At 38.5% G+C, this 25,419-nt stretch overlaps 1 protein-coding gene across 13 annotated transcripts in view; it reads left to right on the top strand.

The window, feature by feature from the left end:
* MBNL1 (muscleblind like splicing regulator 1) overlaps positions 1–25,419 on the top strand; it is a 188,813-nt gene that overhangs the window by 149,572 nt on the left and 13,822 nt on the right. For 11 of the 13 annotated variants that reach the window (XM_037141117.2, XM_037141127.2, XM_037141126.2 and 8 more), the window contains 4 exons: positions 8,294–8,494; positions 19,608–19,865; positions 21,009–21,062; positions 21,933–22,086. In XM_037141117.2, coding sequence (XP_036997012.1) covers positions 8,294–8,494; positions 19,608–19,865; positions 21,009–21,062; positions 21,933–22,086 — 667 coding nt within the window. The remainder of the gene's footprint in view (positions 1–8,293; positions 8,495–19,607; positions 19,866–21,008; positions 21,063–21,932; positions 22,087–25,419) is intronic. The other 2 variants (XM_037141122.2, XM_037141121.2) reach the window with 1 other exon arrangement.

The raw sequence follows: 25,419 nt of genomic DNA, 5'->3' as shown, positions 1-25,419 counted from the left end.
TTGTTGTTCTCTCTTAGAACTTCATGCCCCAATCATTGCAAGAAAGAGGGGGGATTGCATTTTGGGGTGGAAGGGGTTTCCATATCACATTGGTAGTGATACCAGTTATCAAAACTATACAATTGTAAGAGACTATTATAAATTCATCGTCTGTTTTAACCTGATATATATGTATATATGTATGAATATATATGTGTATATATGTTCATATTTCATTATTGGTGGCTCAGTTTAAAATATGATATCTTAAATTTATTTTTATATTTTCTGCTGATTTTCACATGTCTGCATTGGAGTAGCACAAACTCTTCCATTTGGTTAAAAAAATGGTTTATTTAGAATCATTCCCTCTAGGGTCTATAAATATTAGACAAGAATCCTCTGTTACATGTGGCCCTCACATATACAAAGATCGGATAAATCCTTGGGGTAGCTGCTACCTAAGTTGATACAAGATATCCCCTTGGTGTGAAATACATTCTTCCATTTAAACACTTAAAGTGCACTCTACCTCCCAGTGACCGAGAGCACCTCTGAGATCAGCAGAGTCCCAGACTGCAGAGAACAGCATTGGTCATGGCAGTTTTTATACTTAGTCCTTGAGTTTTACTCCCAAGGCCATTTCCAGGGTCATCTCATGCCGAATCCTGGAAAAAACTGGTAGCAACATCTATGCTCTTTTGGCTCTGAAATACTAGTAACAAATATGCTTTGTTTAGGAAATCACTAAATCACAGGTTTCCGAAACAATTAGAAAAATCACCACATTTTCTGGTGTTTTAGTTGGAAAATTCTCAGTTTAGACAAAGCATTAATTTTCATTAGCTGTGAGCACATTCAGGCTTTATGTTCATTTTCCCTGATATGACTAGACTTGAATGTGGAATTACCCTTTTGCCAGAGGCGTTGTGAGATCATACTCTAAAAATATACTCTGTGCAGAGTGACGATTTTGTAATGAGTATAGAAGTCATTTTAAATATTCAGTTTTACAGCACTTGGGGGCTTAATGGCTATCGAGAAGGCTTTTGATCCGGGAAATTTACCTTTAAAACCTCCCCTGGAACTTTCTGGCCCTCTCTGCCGTCAGCTCTGTTTGGATGAGGGTGATGATATGGAGATTCAGGAATGAACAAGATGCTTGTCACCAGCTGCCTACTGCACCTTCAATGCAGGGCACATAAATAGGGAATAATATCACGGGGCTAGAAGCAGCCAGATGACCCACGTAGAAAAGGGTTGCCGCTCACTGAGGGTGGCCCTGGGTACCGATGGCAGTGTTTGAAAACGCTGCGTGAGCTGGGATCCACCCCAGGTAGTGGTGTCATCAAAGGAGACGATACTGTGAGTAGATCCGTGGTGTCAGGAGTGTGGGCAGCGTCTGAGCAGTGATGGGGCTGGTGGTCACCGAGGTGAAACGTCTGGCCCCCACACTAAAGCTGGAGGAACGTGAAGAGGCCAAGGGGTTAGCCAGGTCTAATGGGATGCACAAGTATCTAGTGTGGATCCTGGCATGTAGCAGAGAGAAGAAGTTCCAGAAAGTGAAAGAATGAATGAGGGAGTTTCCCCGAATATGAGACAAGCAGGCAGAGGTTCACGGTGGTTTACCTTCCCCAGGAACCGGAGCCCAAGCCCAGCTGCAGAGACGGCAGGCAGAGTGGGGAGAGGTGGATGCGTTTCATCAGACTGTTAGCAGCCAGGGGCTGCGGGAAGGTGCTTTGGGGACCAGGAAATTGCTATTGTGTCACTCGGTTTGGGTTCTGGTTTTCTCATAAATTTTGAGAGCCTGGCCTATAAATCTAAGATCTTTGGAATATGACACCAGGTTGACTTGGGGAATGCAGGGATTTATAGGAGAGTTTCCTGTTTTTATGGACTTTATTAAATTGTAATGAAATGCACCAAGCCAAGAATCAGAAAGAGGAATTAACATTTTGGGGACAAATACAATACTATACAGGCATTTATTGAACTCAGTACTTTTTGTACCATAAATACTCACGACTGCCCTATAACATAGGTAATATTATCCCAAATTTGTAGATGAAGACTCAGGTTTGGAGAGTTTAATGAACATGACTATGGGCCCTTCTGCTGACTAGCTATGTAACTTGAAGATAAATGGAAGACCTGTGTAGTATTTAATTATCCAGATTTAAAAAAAATAAAACTTTTAGATTTATTCCCTGTTACCGAAGTTCTTTTTTATTACGTTGCCATGTATCATCTGATGCAGAGGTAATCTACCAAGAAATTACTAAACAAACTAACCAAAGATAGATCGTATCTTGTGGCTTCCAGTTTAGAGGCATTGGTATATTTCTTTGGGCCATTCTGGAAGGATATCTTTCAGAAATTCTGTTGATTTCAGGCTCTTGTCATCGCCCTCCAAGAGCTAGTGTGCGCCTTTTCCCTGTGCTTGCAAAGGCTGGCCTCGGCCGTCCATAGTTTCCAATGGCGGCTGTCCTTAAGGCCCACACCTACCTAGCTGTCTTGAGTTTCCTAACTCATGTCAAATTCCCTGTGCATTTCATGCATTTGAAGTAGTGTAAGGACAGAGGAATTCAGAGTTACTGGATTTGGCCAGTGTTGGGAGGGTCTCTACTGCTTCCGTCATCCCGTGTCTGCACGAGATGTCACCCATCCAGGGACACCTGGGAGTCTTAAATTATTTTTTAGTGCTTTACCTTCCAGTTTATCCCATTGTTGGTTGAGATAAGGCCACTGCATCCCAAAGTGTTCCTGGTGAGATGTTCCCCAGTCAGCCACCCCGAGTCGTGCTTCGTCCATCTGCCCTCTTACTGCCCATTTCAGTCAAGGAGCCGGTGCTTCTTCGAGCAGCTTGATAATGGGCCCCAGGTCACAGGGACCGGCGTAGGTGTTGATACTTTTCTACCTGGAGAGCTGGCAGTGAGTCTTCTGTATTTAAACGTTCGGTCAAACTGCCCTGAAAGATAAAGTGAAATTAAGAATAAGGCAATTGGTCATTTGATGAGTCCAGTCAGCAAGGCAGTCTACAAAGACTGTAAACCAGTATTTCTTTGATGGTACTATCTTCTTAGAAAAAAATGTATTGTAAAGTGAACTTGTTGATAACTCTCATTAGCTTTTGGCTTTATGTTTGTATTCAAAATAATTGTTTAGAGAAGCTGTTTATAGAGGCTCGTGTACAGGGTTGTAGAAGAAATCTAGTTGTACTCAGAAATCTGGTTTTATACATCTCAATTGTGCTATTGAATTTTTTTAAAGGATATATTTTTTACCACATACAACTTTGACCTTGACAAATACACACACACACACACACACACACACACATAAAATCTGGATGGATCTGACCTAAAATGTGGTAATCTGACCTATCTACTGGTAAGCCCAGTAGATACTAATTATCTATTATTTATTGTATATACTCCTTCCATTTTATTAAAACCTGCCAACATTGTTTGCGAAACAAATACTACTTCATATAGCGTTTTGAAATTAATTAGGGCCCTGTGGTAGTTGCAATATTACAGCATGGTAACAGGACAGGTTAGACAATTCAGTGTTAAAAACTGCAAAACGAAAGGAAAACATTAAATTCTAACAAGCATATTAGATACGCTGATTACATTTGGGGGTAAAAAGAGGAAGTGACATCAGACCTCTCTTTTAATGTTTAAACAGCTGTCTCTCGAAACTATTTAATGCCTCTGCTCGTGCCCGTGGCAGGAAACCCAGCGCCCCCAGCCCTGCATTTGTTAGGTGCTGTCCACTTAGGGCCTGTATAGACGCCGGTTGCAGGACGAACAAAATGAACAAAACACACGCAAGCCTGCCTTTTGAGAGCTGGCAGTCGGGTGCGAGCAGGAGAGAGGGTCAAGGACGCACATGTGGTGATGGGGTGATAGATACTGGACTTGAGTGTTGAGGAATTAATTCTAGGAGAACCGAGGGCGGGGAAAGCCTGTTTATAGTTGGAAGTGTGGGTGGATCAGGGGAAAGAAACGTCAGCAGGGCGCGTCCCGATTCTTGAAGCAAGTTCAGGAATTCACCTAAACTGGGCTGGCAGGAGCAGCCTTGAACATGGAGGAAAACTGGGTTCAGAAGAAGAAAGCCTGAAGCAAACACAGTGACCTTTAGAGACTTCACACAGAATCAGAACACCGAGCCGATTTTTGTTTGTAAATAGTAGTAGAAGGTCATATAATGTAGGGAAATGAAATCATCCAGGAGCATTCAAAAATTGCTGCTTACTGCGTGCCTCTCCCAGAGATTCTGATGGGCAGGGAGTATAGCAGGACGTTCAGGATGTGAAGTTCTCTAGGTGGTTCTGCTGGACCACCAGCACCGAGATCCCCTGTTTTTAGAACTTCTGGAACAGACACACCTGTGTCCATATCCTGGGGCTTCCGTGCACTCATTCGTAGCTGTAGGCCCATGATCTCTGTGAGACCCTGTCTTTATCTGCAGAATGGCACTAATAATGCCCACCCATCAGGCTGCAGTTCATTCACACATTCATTCGCTCGCTCACTCAGGCACTCATTCACGGTATATTTATTGAGGGCCTACTGTGTGCCAGACATTGCTCTAGGTCTGGGACTTGAGTGTACTAAACAGGTTCCCCCCACCCCCTTCTTAAAATAAAAGCAATGGAATCTTTGTGTTTCTTTGTCCTCTGAGGTTTATACTCTAGTGTTATGAGGATGAAGTACAAAAACATAGGTAAAGCACTTATTAGCACAGTGCCTGGCACACAATAAATAGAGGGAATTATGCTAATGATCATGTTTGCACACACTTAACCAGGGTCATAGCGTAGCATTTTATAATTATATTAGCATTTAAATAACATTTTCATTTATAATAAAGCCTGATTACCTTAATGGAATCAGGATGTCCCATTTAAAACAAACAAATGATTACCTCATAAAAGTACCAGCATTAGCGAACTTGCTATTTTTCTCTGTACAGGGTAAAAAGACAATAGTAAGCCAACCTTTCTTATGCCTTCCGGGAACCAAGATACCTAATAATTATTACAAGGAAGCAGTTAGTATCAAATGCACCAATTATGTAGTTATACATTATCCTGTGGATACTTCAGAGAAAATAGGATGCTGCTTGATAACACCATAGCGTTAACATCCATCCTCGTGATTCTGCTGAAGCCTCTGCACGCAGGGTGGCTTTTGGAATTGGTGGATTGCCAGTGCAGCAGTTCAAGTTCTTTACTAATCTGATTAGGGCACTGATGGGTCCAGCAGTGACCTACGTCCAGCAAGGTGCTCTGAAAAAGGAATGTAACAAATTTACAAAAAACTCAAAAGAAATAAAGTAATGTTGTACTTTTTTTTAGTAGCTTTTGGGAATCAAGTTTCAAAGCATAGAGCTATTATTATTGATTGCCTGCTTGTTTAGCAAATAGCTCTACTTATCTGGAGAGGGAACAATTTGAGATAATGCTCTCTGAATAGTTGATGTTTCAGGTTTTGAAAAGCTGCCTCAGATTTTACTCGAGGAGAATGTCCTAAAATTCATCAGATCTGAATTTGTTTTGCTGAATTAAGTCAGGAAGTCAGTTCACGTGACAACTCTGTAGAAACAATCCAGGGGAAAATTGTTGCTGGTTAATGAGATCCATATTTTTATCTAATGAAAATATTCTTTTCTGTGTAACATGCAACTGCTGTAGTATATGCATTGCGGATTATGTTTATTTTATTCAATGAGCTCTTACAAAGCTGAATTTTATTGGCTACTGATCTTATTTTCTTAAACTTGAATGCTTTTCTTCCCTCTAAATAAGTTGGTAACTTTGACCTCTGGTTCTGCACAATTATAGTAGATTGTGTAGTGACATAAACATCTCAGTACCTTTGTGAAGTATACATTAAAAATGCACTCTCTGGAAATACATGTTAATTCATTGCAACAAACACAAAGAGGAATGATGGTATTACCTGGTATCTGTTCTTCATATTCTAAGCTAGTGTTTTAGCCTTCAATGTTAAATTCCCTCTAATTGTTAACTATCTAATAGAAAAAAAATAGATTTTCCAGCCTGGCTCAAATTTCACATATTGTATCTGAGAGTATGTAACAGGGTAAGTTTTACGCGAATATTTTGGAGTAGAAGTCCAAGTTCAACATGCATCCACTGTGCAGGTCGATCCATGTCTTGTTGCCACCTTGGCAGCCAGTGCACAGCGAAGCAGCATAAAATCAGCTGCTCTTCAAGTGACCATTGTGGGTCACTTGAGATTGCTCTGAGCCCTGGCTTCTGACAGGTTATGGATTGTGACTGTCTGGGGCACTCGGAGGAATGTTTCTTGTTGTCAGTGCGTAGCTGCTCTGAGTGGGGATGGGCCTGGGGGTGGGAGGTTCACTTAAGGCCCCTTCATCATACCAAGAGCCATCGGCCTGGCAGGGCAGTTAACTGTGGCATTTAAACCAACATATGTGCAGGCATAATTATTTTAACTTGAAAGTATCAGAGGAAATGTGGTGTATTGTGTCTTCTCCCAAGTAAATCAAATTATATAGTATATATTCTATTTTCATGGTCTTCTTAGTAAAATTATGTATGGGAGCTGCAGAGACTTTGTCCTAAACACAGTTTGTGAGGTCGAGAGAAGAGCGCCTCTTTAGGACAGGGACCTTCCACCTCGGCCCTGTTGCCATTGGAAGTAGGATAAATCTCTGCTGTGAGGGGCCCTCCGTGTGTCACGGGGCACCTAGCAGCACCCTTGCACTCTATGCATTAAATGCCGTGGTGCCCCCAGCCCCCAGCTCTGATAACCAAAAATGTCTTTAGGTTTTGCCAGATATCACCAGTGAGGCAAAATCACCTGTAGTTGAGAACCACTGCCTTGAGGGAAGGGGAGCACCTGGAATCCACTTTACTCTTACAGATACGGGATACGTCAGGGCTGGACTGGATAAAAGAAATGTGTGTCTTTTAACATGTTTCTTTTGAGCTGTAAGATTCACTTTTGTAATATACATCTTAAGAGTGTTACCACTTACTCCAGATTTCTCTTGAATACTGCATAAACTTAGGATCATCTAACTTCTTATTCCTATCAGAAGGAACAATTAGCTACACTGTAATGTGCCTTTTAGTCTACAAAAAATTTTATGATTCTTTTCCTTGCCACAGGGTAAAAGAAAAGAAATTGTTAAAAATTTCCTCCAAGAGCAGATCTATTTTGTCCATTAGTTTTTGTGTTTGGGCCACAGACATTATTACACAAAGCATTAACTTTTAAGCATTGAAACCATTGAATTAAGAAGTTGAAAATACATATCAATAAGATGAGAAATTGTTGTGCTAGATTATTATACTTTTAAAACTGGAAAAGTGCTATGGAAGATTTCAGGCAAATGATTTAATCTGTCAAGAACAGATATTATTTCCTGATGTGCCAACTTTTATATCAACAAATAGAAACCATTCTCATATGTCCATGAAAACATTTCTGGCAGGAATCCGATCTTGGTGCATTTTCTTTAGTGCTGCTATAGGTGTTCCCTTGAATAATCTCGTAACACTTAGTCAGAAGCGTTCTGTTTCAGACTTCACAATTCCAAATGGTTCCCCTGTATGGTGCATTTGTTGTTAAATAGCTCACAAGGGTGTGATAGGCTGGTGGAATATTTATATTTCCCCCAGAAAACCTGCAACAAGTGAATGTGCCAAGCACTTTATCCTGTGTGCTCGAAAGGAACGATGTCATCATCTCCTCTCCCTTATCCCGTGAGATTTATTCACGGTTTGCATCGACTGTGAAACTCAGCTAGCCGCTGAGAGTGCTGCTTTATTTATTCCAGGTAATAGGACACTTGCAACCTATTAACAGCTGTAAACAGATCTTTCAAGTACATCTGACAGAGCAATTATTAAATATATTTCTTAGACAAGTTTCTAGGGTTAAATCGGGACAAAGATGGAAATTGGGTAACCACAGGGATTTTCCCTATTGAATAGTTGATCTGTTGTTCATTAAGAAATTGCAAGTATTAGAGACCCCAGGCTATAAAATTTGAGTGGAAAATTTCATGGTATGTTACCTGTTATATTTCAGGAAAAAAAAAACCACATTGATTTGATCAGTGCTTATGTAAGAAACTTCATTATCCTGAATGAAAGTAAATAAACAGAATTAAATGGAGAGAGGGATGGAAGAATAGTTTGGGGATGGGTGGCTGGGTGGGTGGGTGGGTGGGTGGGCAGATGGAATAATGTAGGGTATCAACTTTCAACCAAGACCTTCATATTAAATTTTACTCTCCTGTTTATTTTCAGCCAATGTTTTCAGTCGCACCAAGCTTAGCCACCAATGCATCAGCAGCCTTTAATCCTTACCTGGGACCTGTTTCCCCAAGCCTGGTCCCAGCAGAGATCTTGCCGACTGCACCAATGTTGGTCACAGGGAATCCTGGGGTCCCTGTACCTGCAGCTGCTGCAGCTGCTGCACAGAAATTAATGCGGACGGACAGACTTGAGGTAGGAAGAATTAGCTGGTTTCTTTATATGTACTCTCTTCTGACTTGCAACGTGTGTTATTTCTTTGTTTATAAGAATTTTTAATATAAATTAAAAAACACTCGACGCCGAGGTTTTGGTTTAATGTTTGGAGCATTTTACTGGAATGTAGGTATGCTGTATTTGATGAGTATCATGTTCATAAAAGCCACAACATCCTTATGTAATAGAATGAATAAGAATTTGGACTCTGGGGTCAGATGGCCTGTTACTTTGTTGTGCCTCAGTGTCCTCGTTTTTGGAAATGGAGATACTAATGGCACCTCCAGGAGCCGGAAGAGGAATGTCTGGCACCCAGCAAATGCTTCTTAATACTTACTGTTGTTGTCATTCTTACTATTAAGAACAATACATTTTATCAGTCCCCTTGGACTTGTTCTAAAAAAGATGTTACTTAGTTACTATCTCTAAATCACTTTAAAATTGATATTGTTGCAAATTGCCTCATAGGCTTTACTGTATTTTGGTGGGAATAGCAAGGCAGCTTTGTTTATGATGTGAGCGCTTGTGAACATTTTTAATTGCAATTGGTGATGCCCCGAGTCCTAGGGCCAAGGATGATCGGATGTATGTGCTTTGCTATTGCCACATGAGAAAGAAATTAAGGTATAAATCTTACATTGAAGTTGTTGTTCTGAGTTTCAGCATGGCTATAAATTAAAGGATTTGGCAAAGTATAGATGGAAGGGAATTAGCAACATCACTGTACACGGAGCTCTGAAAACTGGCATCAATGTCCAATGAAAGAACAGAATGACCTTTCCTCTTCCCTGGTTGGGGTGAGGCAATACTGAAAAATAGGAAGTTTTGCATGTATTAGTTACTGAGAAAGCAGCAGAATAAGGCTTTTGTGTGAACACAATTAACACTACTAATGTATCAGTTTAGCAACAATTTATTTAATAAGCACCAATTTCTTGTTTATCAAGTTTCATCATGTTCTGCACAAAGAATCTCAGATTTCAGCATAGAGTTATAACTACTACCACCTTATTGATGGGACTAATACTAGTTGATACTTAGTGGATATTTAGTATCTACCAGATACAGAGTCAGCCCTTTACACGCATCACACGTTTAATCCTCAACACAATCTTTTGAGGAAGATCCCATCATTAACTCCATTTTAGAGGGCAATAAATTGATAGGGAGAGATGTGACATAATTTATTCGAGGTTACAAAGGTAGGATGTTCCATTGGGGTATGAACCCAGAATTCCCCTTTTAAACACTATATTATTCTCCCATCCCATACAGGTGACAGGAGAAAGAGGAGGCAGCAAATTTTGGCTCCATGTACTCTCTTTAAAGTTTCATTTGTTTTAGGCTTGTTTCTTACCTTTCCTTAAACATTTTAGAAAAGACTGCTAGATCTAGTTGTAGCCCTTTGTGGACAAGGGACTCAGCTGTGTGCTAGAGAGATGCACTTGGACTTGTATGTGGTTTGTCTTCACACAGTTGCACTTGTTCGTTAATTAATTAATGCTGTTTGCAGATATATTAGGAGGAAATTTAAGAAAACATTTTTTCAAAGATTTTACTTATTTCTTTTTAGAGAGAGAGAGGAAGGGAGGGAGATAGAGAGGAGGGAGAGAAACATCGACATATGGTTTGCCTCTTGGACACCCCCAGCAGGTGACCTGGTCCACAACCCAGGCATGTGCCCTGACTGGGAATCAAACTGGTGACTCCTTGGTTCGCAGGCCAGTGGTCAGTCCACTGATCCACACCAGCCAGGGCAAATTTAAGAAATTTTAAATAATTTAAAAATTATCAAATGCTCAACTTCTGAAATCCCCGCCCCTCCAGTCTTTTCTGAAGCAAACCCTGGGTTTATAATGCATAATTGTTGATTAACAGGGACCGCATAAATAATCTGAGATCAACTTTAGTGAATTATTGATAAGAAATGATGTTATAAAAGCTGAGAAAATACCCATTTAACTCTTCTGAAAAGGTTGAGCTGTGTGGTTAGAACTCTTCTAAACTCATCCTCCCACACTTTTAAGTGGTCTGTAAATGATTGCATTTCATGTAGTGTTGAATTAAAGTGAAAACTTGTTGTCGTTTCATTTTATTTTTTGGAGGGGAGAAGCTGTTTCGTGTATTTCGTCTGTCCTATTTTGCTATACTCCTGCTGCATCAGCTGTCATTGCCTTTTTAACCCGAATACCACTTATCTAAGTGCCTGATGGTAGAACAGCTTCCTGTCTTACTCTTGTTTACTGGATCTGATGGTGTCCGAGTTACAACCTGTTAGGCTAGTGCAGTGAGAAGCTAAGAGGCATGTCTCCCTCCTGGACAGTTGTGATTTTAGATACTCTTATCTCCAGGTTATTTCTTCTCTTGCTAATTGCTCTGCAGATTGGAGTACAAAAGACATGGCAGTACATGCACACACGTGTTTGCTAATAGGCCATATGTTTCTTTAGTCAGGGTTTAAGTCTATGCTCTGCTTTTTTCCTCCAAGAACTCTGCAGTACATTTTCAAACTTGTGAATTCCTGTTGAGGTGAAAAAATTAAATCAGTAAAATATTGGCCAGTGTTTTCTGCCACTATCTTCTTTCTGCTGCAACTTGGTAGACAATCAAGAAATGTAGCCTTGACTGGTGTGGCTCAGTGGATTGAGTGCTGGCCTGTGAACCAAAGGGTCACCAGCTCAATTCCTGGTCAAGGCACATGCCTGAGTTTCGTCCAGGTCCTCAGTAGTGGGTGCTTGAGAGGCAACCACACAGTGATGTTTCTCTCCCTTTCTCCTCCCTTCCCCTCTTTCTAAAAATAAAAAAATAAAATCTTTTAAAAAAATAAAGAAATTCCCTCCCCTCTGCCCTCTGGTCACTGTCAGCCTGTTCTCTATTTCAGTGTCTTTGGTTACATTTTGCTTACTTGTTTGTTTTGTTGTTTAGGCTCCTGTTAAAGGTGAGATCATATGGTATTTGAGGGGAGGGAATTTCAAGGGAAAAGGGGAAGGGTTTACAGGAACAAGTATAAAAGACACATGGACAAAAACTAGGGGGGTGGAAATGGGAGGGGTGGGGAGCAGTAGGCTGGGATGGGAGTAAGAGAAAACTGTACTTGAACAACAATTAAAATAAATTTTTTTCATAAAAAGTAAATAAATAAAATTTAAAAGACATTTAAAAAGGGATTTATTGCCCTTCTGGTTCTTATATAATTGCTTGCATGAACTGACATGTATTTACGGCACCCAAAGTGATTCTACAAAAAGTGGTAAATTGGAAAGCAGGAATCCAAGGATTCGTGCTAGTGGTTTTGCTGATTAGTTAGGTGTGTAAGCTCAGCTCAAGCTTCTCATGTTGTCTGAGCTTCGTATTCCCTGCATATAAAATTAGGGGATTGTACTAGATAAATCTCTAAGATCACGTTTTGTTAAAACATTCTAGGTATATTGAGGTCATTTTCTTCATTGTAATGCCAGCCACAAGCTTTTGACAGTTTATGTGTATATGTAAAACACATATAAACTTTTATATCAATGTTCGTATTATCCATTCTTTATTGGACTTCCTTTAAAAGACTTTGTAGCCATATACTTTCTATCTTATTAAAGTCAATTTTCATCATTTTCTCTAATGAGGAGCAAATGTCTTAAATATCAGTTATAATGGCTTTTAAAATTCCATTTTTTGACTTTGGGATACTTTTCTATAATTTCTAAGCAGCAGTTTATTTTGACTGATTATTTTAAGAAAATTTTAAAATCCACAGGTACTGGAAAGGACTAAAGGTGTTACTCATTGTCCTGCTTCATTACGAAGAATAATTCAGGAAATCACTGTTTGACTTACCGCTAAGAAACATAATAATTTTTATGGTACCAAAAGGACCCCTGAACACATTCACTCTCTCATTTATTCAACAATATTCAATGAAGAACTGTTGACCAGCTTTCAAGTAAAAAGTATTGTGCAGGACATCTCTGAAATCTTTCAACTGCTCTTGTATCGACCATGGACAAGGTCCACATCAGAGCAGGGCCAGCCTCATGAGTGGTGCCCAATAGCGAGTTAAACGAATGAATAAATGAATTGATCAGTCAATTAGTTCACCAGTTAATCACAGAAAGACACGTGCTCTCATACAGAGTTTAGAGTGATCCAACAGAGCAGGTAAAACGTGACACATTTTTTGCATCTGTTAGCATTCTGCTTGAGAACATGTTTAAATGTTGAGCATTCCAAATACAAAATATGATGTCCTGTTTCTGCCCCAAGTCTTCGGGATGATTGTTACAAATGCAGGGCTTCATTCCCGAAGACTGATTCAGATGGTCCTCAGTGGCTCAGGAGCCTTTTTCACAGACCTGCAAGGTGAGTCTAAGGACAGAGAGTTCACAGAACACTTCCTCTGCTGGGTGCCAGCGTTTCTTTACACCCCAGCTTTTCACCATTTACCTCATGTCCAGTTATTGGTGACTCTGAATTAAAAATCTGCCTCCTCCAATTCACTTAACATCCTACCATTTACGTCGCGGAGACCATCATGAACAGCATAGTGAAATGTTTTAGGTAAACAGCAATGATTATTAAGGTAATTTATACCACGTAATAGCATTAGCATCAAACAAAAGCAAACCAATGGCCACATATTTCAGATGCTGATGAAGGTAAAAGATTTCCATTTGATTAACAGTATTGTTTTTATGTCAACAGTCTATATGGGAAAAAACACACAAAGTAATTCAGGAACGGTGGACAAACACAGCTTGGTTTTTGATGTCTTCAGTTAGAGTGTTTAAAATAAATTATTCTTGTGCTGAAAGTTTTATTCTACTGAGCTAATTGTGATGTGGATTTCTAATTCAGGCCACTGGGTACTGGATGCTACTACTAAATATTGACAAAGAAGACTCCAGTGACTATCACATATTTTTTATTTACTGATTTTTGAGAGGGGAGAGAGGGGCCTGAGAAAGAGAGGTGCATTAATTATATGTCCTGACCCTGACCAGGGATCAAACCTCCAACCTTGGTGTATCGAGATGATGCTCAAACCAACTGAGCTACCCAGCCAGGCCTCACTGATTTTTTTTTTTTGGTATAACAAAAAATATGAGACATGTTGACTAATCAGAAAGCAGCATGTGAAGCCAAATGAGGATTAAAGTGACAGTAAAAGCATGCCTAGATTGGGGTTTTTATAGGAGTTTAATGGATTTGGCATGATCTGTGGAATACAAAAGACATTCAAGTTGAAAAATAAGACTAGAAGAAGCAGGTGCTTTTTTAATAAAAGGAAGGTTTATTGATAGGATTATTTGAATTTTGTGTTTTTGCAGCAAAATGCTTGGGTTCTGCTTATGTGATACTTTGGCTTTTCTAGAAAGTTATTTAAAAAATATTTAAAATTTTTTGCACACAGGTTCATACACATACACAGAGGGTCCAGCAGAAGTACGGCCTGCTTGAGAGTGGTTGGTAGGGTAATAATATGGGGGTAATAACCTACAGTTTTAACTTGAACATTTCACCTAAAATATCATATGGTGTGCTTGAGTGTGACATTGTTATGTAACAAAATTACATGCTTATGGTTTTGTAATAAAAGATTCTGTAATAAAAAGGGGCGTTATTTGTGCCAGACCCTGTAGTTTAAAATTATTTTAAAATCTCTCATAAAGCTTAGAATGGTTCTTACAAGTGTGCTCCCCCCTCATTTAAAATACCCCGTGTGCTGTATCTCTGTCTTCATCTTGCGAGTAGTTTCGCTTTGTTTTCGAGATGACAGAGCTGGAAATTGTTTCCAGTAAGGCGATGGCCAGTCTTGGCGTGATCACTCATTTTTGCTGTTCTTCCACTAATTTCCTCCTGGAAATTAAAGCTAAAAGTCCTCCATCTTTGTAATTATTTAGAAAGAGCAATTAAAGTAACTACAGGTTTGAGCATTTTGACATATTAATAAGCTTCTTTCATAGTTGTTTATTTCCCTGCACATTCTTTCATAGGAATGAATAAATTATAACCTAACAGTGGGTTTAATGGGAAGTTTTCTTTAGCTGGTCATGACTACATATTCAGATTTGATTTTTTTTGTCACATGAAGTCAAGTTACAAAATCTTAGCTGTATCATCTGTAGAAATATACTTGTGTTTTCTGACCTGCAGGTAATTGTGGGCTCTGTCTTGTAGAGTCCGAAGAAAATGCCCATTTGGTCTTAACAGAAATCCTGTGAGATAGTTGAAATGGGTGCCTTTTCCTTCATCTTTTAACAGAGAAAAAATGAGGTGCAGGTGGACCAAATTTGTATAATTTTTAGGTAGTAGAAACTAGATACCATATCGTCAGATTATGTTGAATACAGTTACTTAAGCTCACTTGCCCTAATCACCAGAATTTTAAAATGTGGAGATTTGAATCCTTTTTAATTGAAAATACAGGTAATTTCTTTGCATTAAATTGTATATTCTTGACCAGTAATGCTGTGGATACTTATAAAAATCATTGATTATTCAGCATTACCTTTTTAATGTGTTGTGTTAGCTCCACTTAATAGAAAATGAAGTCCCCGATACTTATTGTTAAACAACAGGTATGTGTATGTCTTTGAGTAAACTTCTTATTTAATATTGGTCATTGGGTTTAAATTGACTTCCCAAATATTCAATGGACAAAGTCCCTGTCCTGTTATGAACAGGCTCCTGTTTCTGCTTTTGGATGGCATTCTCTATAAATAAGTGAGTTATCTGTGGCGAGCACACATCGTGCTACTGAAAGGGATCTCTCCTTAAAGAACATGCAGTTGACTGTCCAGTTCTGAATAAGTTCAAAAGCTGACTTTCATTTCCTTAGAACCCCAATGCCTTCACTTGTGGAGAACTGATGAATTTAATACTACTTATAAAACCTATTATTTCAACCATTTAAAAATGTCTGTCATGTTTATATAAAATTAGAGATCATATAACAGCACTGTCCACTTTGACCAGATGCGTGTAGGGTGTTTTAATCTGTCTACCTTTTCTTAAGTGTTCGTGATTCCACGGCCGGTGAGTGTAGGGACTTGACTCCACAACTGCTGAGTGTAAACCTCTTTCCTCTTTTCCCCATGGCATTGCTACTACTATATAATGAACAGAAGGAGTTTTTTATAGAATTGATTTTCATTTCTTTGAGAAATGTTTCTGATTAATTTCTCTTTTGATTTTTTTTATTCCATAGATGTTTTTTTCTGGAAAGAGAATATAGCTCTTAAGTGTTTTCAGTGAATATCTTCATTGAAATGATGGGTTTTACTTTGAAAGCAAACTCTTATTCATTTTTGTATGAAAATATTTAAGACTTTCCTGAGTTACATAAATTCTGCTTCAATACTTAGAGAGTAAAAGACTCAACCAACATCCTTCTCGATTGAAGCATATTATGCGTTTAGCTAAATGGATGGAATTATTGTAATGTAGGTTTGAAAAACCACTTACTGAACTAGAAAAAGTACTTATATTTGTTGATCCTCTAATGCCATTTCTACACATTTATCCTTAGACACTGATCAAAAAAAGTCAAGAGTCATGAATGTATTCTTTGCAATATTTACAATATTTGGGAATGTTGGAAATGACTTACATTGTCTCCCAAAGAGTTACCTTATATTATACGCATCTATTATATGTTGTTAGGGTTTTCAAATTTAATTTTACCTTCTGTGTTCCAAATTTTTGAATAGTACAATAAATTGCACAATTTAGCATCCTGATTTGAATTGCCAAGTGAAATTTTGTGTTAATTATAATTTGCTAATAGAACTCTACATCTAGGAGATTTCTGTCGGGGATCAACACAGTGTAAAGTTTTCTGGAATCTGTGAGGGAAACCAGGCCCAACCGGCCCCTCCAGCCCGTAGACCCCACAAGTGCAGGCTTTCACGAGAGATTTTTTTTTTACTTCTTTATTTTTTCAAAGACAGAAATAATGGGATAACAGCTATTTCGGTGTGTTTCTTCTGTTTCCCGTGTCAGGAGAAACCGTAAGCTGGAAAAAAATGAAACAGTCAAACACATATCATGCAAAAGCATTTGACTCAATTCCTTGAAGTTCAGGAAAGGCTGGCGTTAGAGCCAGTTCTGAGCTGAGCGCCAGTTATCAGCCCTCCTTGTTTTAGATTTCTCCCGAAGCAGGCCTTGCAAGTACAAAACCACAATAAACCTTTACAATAAACCTATATTACGAATAAACCAATACAATAAATAAATAAAGCTATACAAACTGCACACACCTAAATAAAGCAAATGGAGAGGGATGAAACAGTATCTTCGAGTGACCATGTTCATGTAAACCAAATGGAAGTCCACATCGCTAAGAAAAGAAAGAACGTTGAACTGGAGAAATAAAAAGTCAATGTCAGCCCAGCACTTAGGTTATATTTCGGGAGAATGATGCTCAAACTTCTGGCACCAGCACTGCCATAATTGCTTTTAGAAAACAGCAGGTCTTTGATTTTAATAGTTATTAAAGATCCTTATTATATGAAATGTTAAAGGCACTTACCTAAGAAAAAGAAGATAAAAAAGATGAACAGTGAAAGGACAGCAAACTCACAGTTATTAACAACCGCACCTAAAACAAAAGCACACTAAGAGGACAGCTAGATCAGGAGTGAACCATAGAAATGAGGATCATGTGGAGGGTTAGCAACAGGGGAGTGGAAGGATAAGGGGGGAGAAGGTACAGAAAATAAGTAGCATAGACGGTAGGTAGAAAATAGATAGGGGGGAGGGCAAGAATAGTATGGGAAATATAGAATCTAAAGAACTTGAGACATGTCATAAACTAAAGGGGGGGAATGGTGGGGGAGGGGGTGTGCAGGGTGGAGGAGAATGAAGGGGGAAATAGAACAACTGTAATGGCATAATCAATAAAATATATTTTTAAAAAATGAAAAAAAATAAAGATCCTACAAATGGATTACCTCTCGATCTTCTTGTCAGTTTGGCAAAGAGCAAGGTCAATTGAGAAGCAGAGTGTCAGTTCACCTGCTGACGGCTTCTTGGTGTGCCCATCGGAGAAGCATGTGCGACAGAAGAGCTCAGAGCAGTAGTGCAAGGACACATGGGTGTGTTGTGTCCTGTTGGGTGAGGCCACGTGCACAGATTCACTTGCACAGAAAAACAGCTTTTGTGTTTATCATAGTGTCACTTTCACATGAATTGCATCTATATACATGAGAGATTTTTATTCTCATGTATCTGTCTTCCCAACTATGTCGATGAACCTAATTTCATCGACAGTGTTGGTTAGGTCCTGGGGGTTTGTGGTTTAGACAGCTCCCAGCTGCTTCTGGTGTTCAGCCTGAGTAGGGAACCATACATAGGTCTGGATAATGGCTTTACCATCTTTGCTTTTTGAATTATAACCTCCTGGTTATTCTTGACATTTTTTTTGTTGTTGTTGGTGGTGGTCAGAAAGACATATGAAATGGGTTAAAGTAGGGTCATTTGTAACTTCTCAAGTCCTTTTTGTAAGCTTGATATGTCTGAGTGACTGGCACACAATAGCAGTTATTCAATAAATATTTTTAAATTAAATTGAATGAGATGGTGAATAGAGTTGGCCCATTGTTCTCATATGTGGAATGCAAAGCTTTAGCTAGTTTGAGATTTCCAGATAGTACAAGATGTCACTATAGTGTTCTTTTTAAAGAAGGAGCATGATGCAGATTATACAGTCCTTTTTAAAGGAAGTGCTTTCTTCAGTAATGGGATATGAATATAATGGGGAGAAGATCTAGAATTAAATGTGATCATTTTATGTACGCAGATCCAAGGAAGCCTTTACTTTTTTAATATTACAAGTATTCCCAGTTCTCTTTCTTAGTGATTGATAAAGCACTCGGGGTCTTCATTTGCCCAGTAGGTGAAAAGAGTGAAAAATACGAATTGTTTCCTTGTAGCCTGAAGTAGCCACAGGAAAAATATCAAAAGCACATTGCATGTTTTAGGTGGCCCTCTTGTGGTAGAAAAGGTCAGACTGTCCCAAATGAAAACAGTTTTGGAAACCAGATACAAGCAGGCACCAAGACAAACTTTAATAGTAAGAGTCAAAATTGAGCAAGTGAATGTGCAATAAGACATTTTCACTTTCCTCCATGGTCCCCCCAGCAAAATTAATAGCCATAAAACAAATTTACAATAACAAAAGCTAATCATTTTCCATCTGCATTATATAACCACCAAGTAAATTCCTAATGATCAAAAAAGATTAAAAAAACAGCTCCTGGAAACATTTTACTAAAAATCTATTAAATTCTACTTGTTATGCTTTTATTTAGAAATAATTTCAGAGTAGCACAAAAACAGAACCAAAAGTTGCTGTGTATTTCTCACCCAATTTGCCTAAATATTAACATCTTATATAACCAGAATCATTTACAGAATCAGAAAATTAGCACTGATATGCTGCTCTTAACCAATTGACAGGGCTTAATCAGATTTCATCATGTGTCTGATCAGCTTCCGTCCCTGAATCCAGAGCTGTCCAACCTGTGACACTGAGTGCCTCAGCCTTTCTTTGTCCTTCACGACCTTGCCCCTTCAGAAGAGACCTGACCAGTTAGTTTGGAAAACATCCCTGCATTTCAGTTTGTCTGGTGTCTCCTCATGATTAAATTCAGGTTAAGTGTTCTCAGCAGCCATGTCATCAAAGTGATGCTGTGCCCTTTTTTCCGTGCATCATAAACGTAGGTACAGGAATGTCTTATTACTGGTGATGTTAATAACCTGATCACTTGTTTAAAGTGGTGCCTGCCAGATTTCTTTACTGTAATGCATGCACTACTTTTCCTTAGTAATTGACAAATATATCCACCTATCTTATATTAGAAATTTAACACTGTTAGTATCATCAGGACATTTACTTGCTCACGGACATTTTACTGAAATTGGTTATAACTTGTACATCAAAGTAGGAATTTTCCAAGCTATTTTGTGCTTTGTTTACAAAATATCTTTCCCCTTTACCTCAGTAGTCTTCTTTCGCCAGCCTTGCACTCTATGTGAAAATCTTCAGAAAGCTTCTACTTGTCCACGTTGACTGACCCCCATGCACTTAATCACTTTGCAGGTATGTCGAGAGTACCAGCGTGGCAATTGCAACAGAGGGGAAAACGATTGTCGGTTTGCTCATCCTGCTGACAGCACAATGATTGACACCAATGACAACACAGTCACCGTGTGTATGGATTACATCAAAGGGAGATGCTCTCGGGAAAAGTGCAAATACTTCCATCCTCCCGCACATCTGCAAGCCAAGATCAAGGCTGCCCAATACCAGGTCAACCAGGCTGCAGCGGCACAGGCTGCAGCCACCGCAGCTGCCATGGTGAGTAGACACATCAGCCTGCTCCTTGTGAGCAAAGTGAACAAGTATATCTGACTACAGGCTCTTCATTTATTAACTTGTTTTTTTTTTTGGCTGAATATATGTTTGTTCAGGTATCCCAGACAATGCATAATGAAGTTACCGTTCCCAAAAGTGAGGGTAACTCCTCAAATGGTTCACATTGCTGCTGTACCTTTGGCCTAACTCTTAACTCTCTGTCTTATTCTGGATGTAGGGTTTCTGAAACTTCTACTCTGTAAGGAACTCCTGTCTCCTTTTCAGTTGAACCATATTGCCATTCTCGGTGCTCTTACTTCCGTGTGCCATCTACTCAGCCATGGTGTGCTCGTCCACACACTGAGACTCCCCTCTACATATATCTTGCTTTTTACAGTAACATAAGCTGACCCAACTTAGGAGAATTGCTTCAACACAGTTGTTTTTAGAACTAGCTACAAGATTTGGAATGGTACACTATCTAGATTGTTTTAAATACCATTGTGGCATAAACATAACTGTAAAATGAGAAATGCTTGACTATGCCATTATCTAGAAAGGAGAGAGCAGTGCTCAAGGAGTTAGAGATGGGATCATTTGGAGTAGATCCTAAACTATAGTCTGAAGGTAAATTTTAACGTGATCTAGTAGCGGATCTTACTGAGCCCGTTCTTTGTTCTTTGCTTAGCTGTTTTAATGCTGTCCCCTTCTTTACATATATATCTGACTATGACTTGACCGTTGAATTAGTCATAAAAAGCACTGTGTGGTATTTTGTAGCACAGTGCAACAATCACGAGAGAGGTCTTTTCTGTGTTTATGGATACTTGAGCAAAAATACAGAAGGCTGACTCTCTCCTCCTCTCTTCCTTTCCACTTTTTTTTCTGTTAGAGTATCTTGTTTGTAATTAACTACAAAGAGGAGTTATCCTCCCAATAACAACTCAGTAGTGCCTTTATTGTGCATGCTTAGTCTTGTTATTCGTTGTATATGGCATTCCGATGATTTGTTTTTTTATTTGTTTTTTCTCACCTACCCAAAAATGCACTGCTGCCCCCATGATGCACCTCTGCTTGCTGTTTATGTTAATGCGCTTGAACCCCACTGGCCCATTGCCATCATGTGCTCGCTGCCTGCTAATTAAGACTCAGTCGGCTGTCAAATCACTGAAGCGACCCCTCGAGGCAACCTTTGACCTGGTACTATGACCTTTCACCTTTTAGCTTGGCATGTAGCTTTGTTGTAGATACAAGTTTTTTTTTTTAATCGATTTTAAAGTATATATTCCTTTTTCTGTTATAAAGTTGCAAAGTACAATGAAAAACTGAGTGTGGTTTCCTGACAAAATTAGTGGAAAGACTGTGATTTAAGTCCCTGGACGGATATCATACAATGAAAGATTCTGAAAGCCCAGCAGCCCACATTCAGTTTAACTACATTGTAGAATGTTCTAATGAAATACTTCAAGGACATTAAAAATGTATTTTGACTGTATATTTATGTACCTATTTGGTTAGCATGGCTTTAGTGATAGAATTATTTACTTCTTAATATTTATAGTTCAGTGTTCAAGAAAAAAAAAAAACTTGCATGCTCTGGGACATTTGCATGTCTAGGTAGAGCCGGGGGGAGGAGCTGAGTGGGATTAGTTTTTATTTTACCTGTTTCATTCACTCTGTACAATTAACTATTAACCTTGCTTATACTTGTCAATCCTCATGGAGCTCCCAGTGCAGCTTTTCTTCTTTTCCCAAGTCAGGGGCTTCTCAGAGAAAGCCTGAAGCATTATGGGACTTAAAACACTTTAACACATTATAACATATGCTCATGTACTACTAGTGGGTGTTTTTATTTTTCTTTTTTGGGTCAAAAATAATGCTTCCTTTAAAGCTTTTATCTTGCCTTTGTTTAAAAATTTTTTTGCGTATTGGATTTTTCCCTTCTCGGTAGTTGAGTGCTCTGCTGCTTGCTTGCTCATGCTTCCTAACAATTTTAGCCTTCCACTGATTTTTCTTTTTTCTTTTTCTCTTTTTACTGGTATTTGTTTTTTATACTCATTCACCAAACAGGGAATTCCTCAAGCTGTACTTCCCCCATTACCAAAGAGGCCTGCTCTTGAAAAAACCAACGGTGCCACCGCAGTCTTTAACACTGGTATCTTCCAGTACCAACAGGCTCTAGCCAACATGCAGTTACAACAGCATACAGCATTTCTCCCACCAGGTAAGGGGTCTGCGTTGGTCAGGAAGTGAGTCAAACAGTGTACCCACAATTCTCCTGGTAGAGTAGGTGACCACCTGTGCCCCCCCGTTTGTGGCTAGTCAGGAATAGGGTGGAAGGTAAGATGGTCAACAGGGAAAATTTACCTGGGTGATCTCATGTGGCTTTCCCTGAAAATGAAGAATTTTAGCTTAATGAAACATGGATGAAAGATCAGTGATGTTGTATGTATTTTTTTCTGTTTGTGTAATTTGGAGTTGAAATGTAGTTCTCTTTTTTCTTCTTTACTCAAAACTGCTGTATGTCTGTCAAGCTACTTAATGACACTTGAGCTGTAAGGACCTCTTTGCCTTCATGATTCCACGGAGTTAATTCGAGTTCTTTGAAATGACACCATCAAATTCGATTTTTATTTTTCAGCCTTTTTGTTTTCAAGGTGGAGAATAAAAAACTGACTGTGTTCTGGAGCTCTTAAAAGTGCGCTTATTAGTACCAATCAGTGCATTGCTTAAAGTCATCATTGCCCCTGCGCTAACATTGAAATAGCCCCAAGTGCCCAGTGGCGTTTACATGTGCCATTGAGTTATACATTTGTGGTCTCAGTGGATTTCCACTTAGTCACATAAACATACTCTAGAACTGTCACAAGAATGTGAGATTTAAGAACATACACTATAATCAGTCACTTAATTACATGGATTTATTTCCACTTGCTCTTCATTAACTTCAGAAAATACACATTAAACTCCTTATAATCTGAAATTTGGCTGACCAGAGACTAAGACCATTTTCTTCTTTCCCTCTTTATCTTTCTTTGAAAAATATTGCTGTGATTTTTGAGACTTATCTAAAAAAATAATTTTAATTTTTAAGTCAGATTAATAAACTTTTGAGTAGGTGTTTCAAAGGTGCAGAGAATGCGATAATTCATTTTCAAGTAATTAAAAAAGAATAAATTATATTCACATTAGTTTCACTGCTAAGCACAACTTTTTATGCAGTGCATCTTTGGAAACTGGTCATCCATATATAGAATATGTAGTAATATTCAGTGAGCTAGAATATTCCACTAATTGAAATATGCTCGACACACCAATAATGTTTGTCCTCATGAAGTAGTATCTATCAAATTGAAGTGTGTTCATTTTCAAATGAAAATAAAATCATTTAGCGCTGTAGGATATTTTTTGCATTCTGAGATAAAAATTATATTTCTCTTATCTCTTATAATATTAAAACTTTCTCCTCAACATAGTTTTCCAGACATTTTGAGAAATTAATTTTTTTGCTCTTGTAAAAGTTGCCATGTCCTAAATTTGTGCTGCCTCTAACAAATGACCCATCAATTTTTTTCTATAGTCAGATCACTAGACAAAGTGTCAGGGAATTATAGGTAACTGCTATAATCTCTTTGACGAAATTTAAAATTATGTTGTCAGTTTATTCCATTGAATAAAACATGTGTTAGAAATGAAGTTTTCCCATTTAAAATCTAAAAATAAAAACAAATTTAATTTCTTCCATATATTATTTAAAGAAACCTAAAATAATCTGTATGATTAAATGGATTTTGCATTTTCTCCAATGACATATTCAGATGACTAAATAGTTTTCTTGATAAGCATAGCCATTAATTGCATGACAACCCTTATTTATGACAATAGTCTTCTCCTAGAATGGCTTTTTATCTGGGTAGGAGAGCAAAAGGTGCTAGGTAAGGGTCAAGTCAGGGAAAAATAGTAAGCACATTCCAAAATCAGAATCATGCATATCCCTTTATTCTAGAAACTTAGCATTATTAATTTAAATAAAATCTGCCACAGTGTATTGAAATATGCTGAAAAATTTAAGATACATTTGCATTTTTATGAATTTTGCATCAGATATTCTTTCTTGATATTTATCATCAATATGATATGAAATGATTGCAATAGTAATGTAATAACACTATTTGTAACCCTGTTTTAAAGGACTTTAGCAACATGATCAGAAATAGGTGGTGCCTACATCATTCTTTAAAAATATGTTTATTATTTGTAATATGTGCCTGTGTGCACAAAAATTGGCCCTATGACATTGAAACATTAAAATGAATAGCCCATCTCTACTTCTGCCAGACCTTTTGGTCACATAGCCAGAAAGCAAACAAACCTAATGCAGAGGATAGAAGCTCAGGGGCCAGGCAGGAAACATCAATAAGCCAAGCCAGTGAACAACTGGGAGATTTGAGGCCTCAGGGGCGCTGGAGAGCACAGGCCCAATCTCACGGAGACAGTCCAAGTTCAGATTTAGGCTTTCATTGACCAGAGGAACACCTGCCTGGCAGGTTGTGCCTGCTGTGCACTGCACACCTGTGGCTCCGCTCCATTTACATCATAGTCTGTGTGAACAAAGGGTGGCTGTGCAGACCTGCATAACCTGATGCAGTGACCCTGATGTCCCGTGTTGCCACATATTAGGATTGTTTTCCAGATACTGTGGACATTGGGGTGTTTATATTTGAAATCTCTCAATTTCTAAGTCTTTTCAACCAACTCCATATTTTTGAAATACCCTTTAAGAAAGAAAATCCATATGTAATCTCATATATTATACCTGGAAGAAAAGGAAGTTTGTTTTCCAAAGTCTGGGTTGTCCCGCAGGCACACAGAAGAACTTTATGAGCAAAGCATCCCATCTGACCACAATATAATAATATGGAAGGTATATTCCAAGGTTTTTATTGAAACGAAGAAGAAACAGAAATCATTAATTTTTTTGTGGCTTAGAGTTTTAGAGCTCTGTAGTGTGTTGCTTCAGTAATAACTTAAAGGATATGAATACCTATGACACTGAAGTTGTAGTGAAGCCTGGTTGTCTAAATCCTTAGAGCAGGTGACTGTGTGTACAGGTGACTAGGTTGCTGGCAAAAGGTGATGGTTCAGTGGCACGCCAGCCAGCTAGTTTAAGAAAATCTAGTATATACCATAATTTTTTAAGAACAAAATTGGAGTTATGAGGCATCTGCCCATCTCTATCCATCATTCATTCATTCACCCATCCATCCATTCATTTTACCATCCATCTTTCTATCTATTCTTCACTCCCTCCTCTTCCTCCCTCCTCTATTCTTTTCTATTTTCCATCTACCCACACATCCACAAACCTACCCATTTATCCATCCATGTCCTTCTGTCATCCATCCATCCATCATTTTATTCATTCAGTCAACAAACATTTATTGTATGCCACATCATGTAGCAGTATTTACACTAGGGATTGCTAACTTAAGATCCAATGACTAAATCTAGAATCCAGAAATATTTATCTAAAAATATATGCATGAAAACAAAACAT

The sequence above is a fragment of the Artibeus jamaicensis genome, unplaced genomic scaffold (assembly GCF_021234435.1).
Source record: "Artibeus jamaicensis isolate MK-2021 breed Jamaican fruit bat unplaced genomic scaffold, CSHL_Jam_final scaffold_474, whole genome shotgun sequence".
Lineage (NCBI taxonomy): Eukaryota > Metazoa > Chordata > Mammalia > Chiroptera > Phyllostomidae > Artibeus > Artibeus jamaicensis.
The sequence above is the reverse complement of the archived record's forward strand: the minus strand, read 5'-3'. Positions and strand labels throughout refer to the sequence as shown.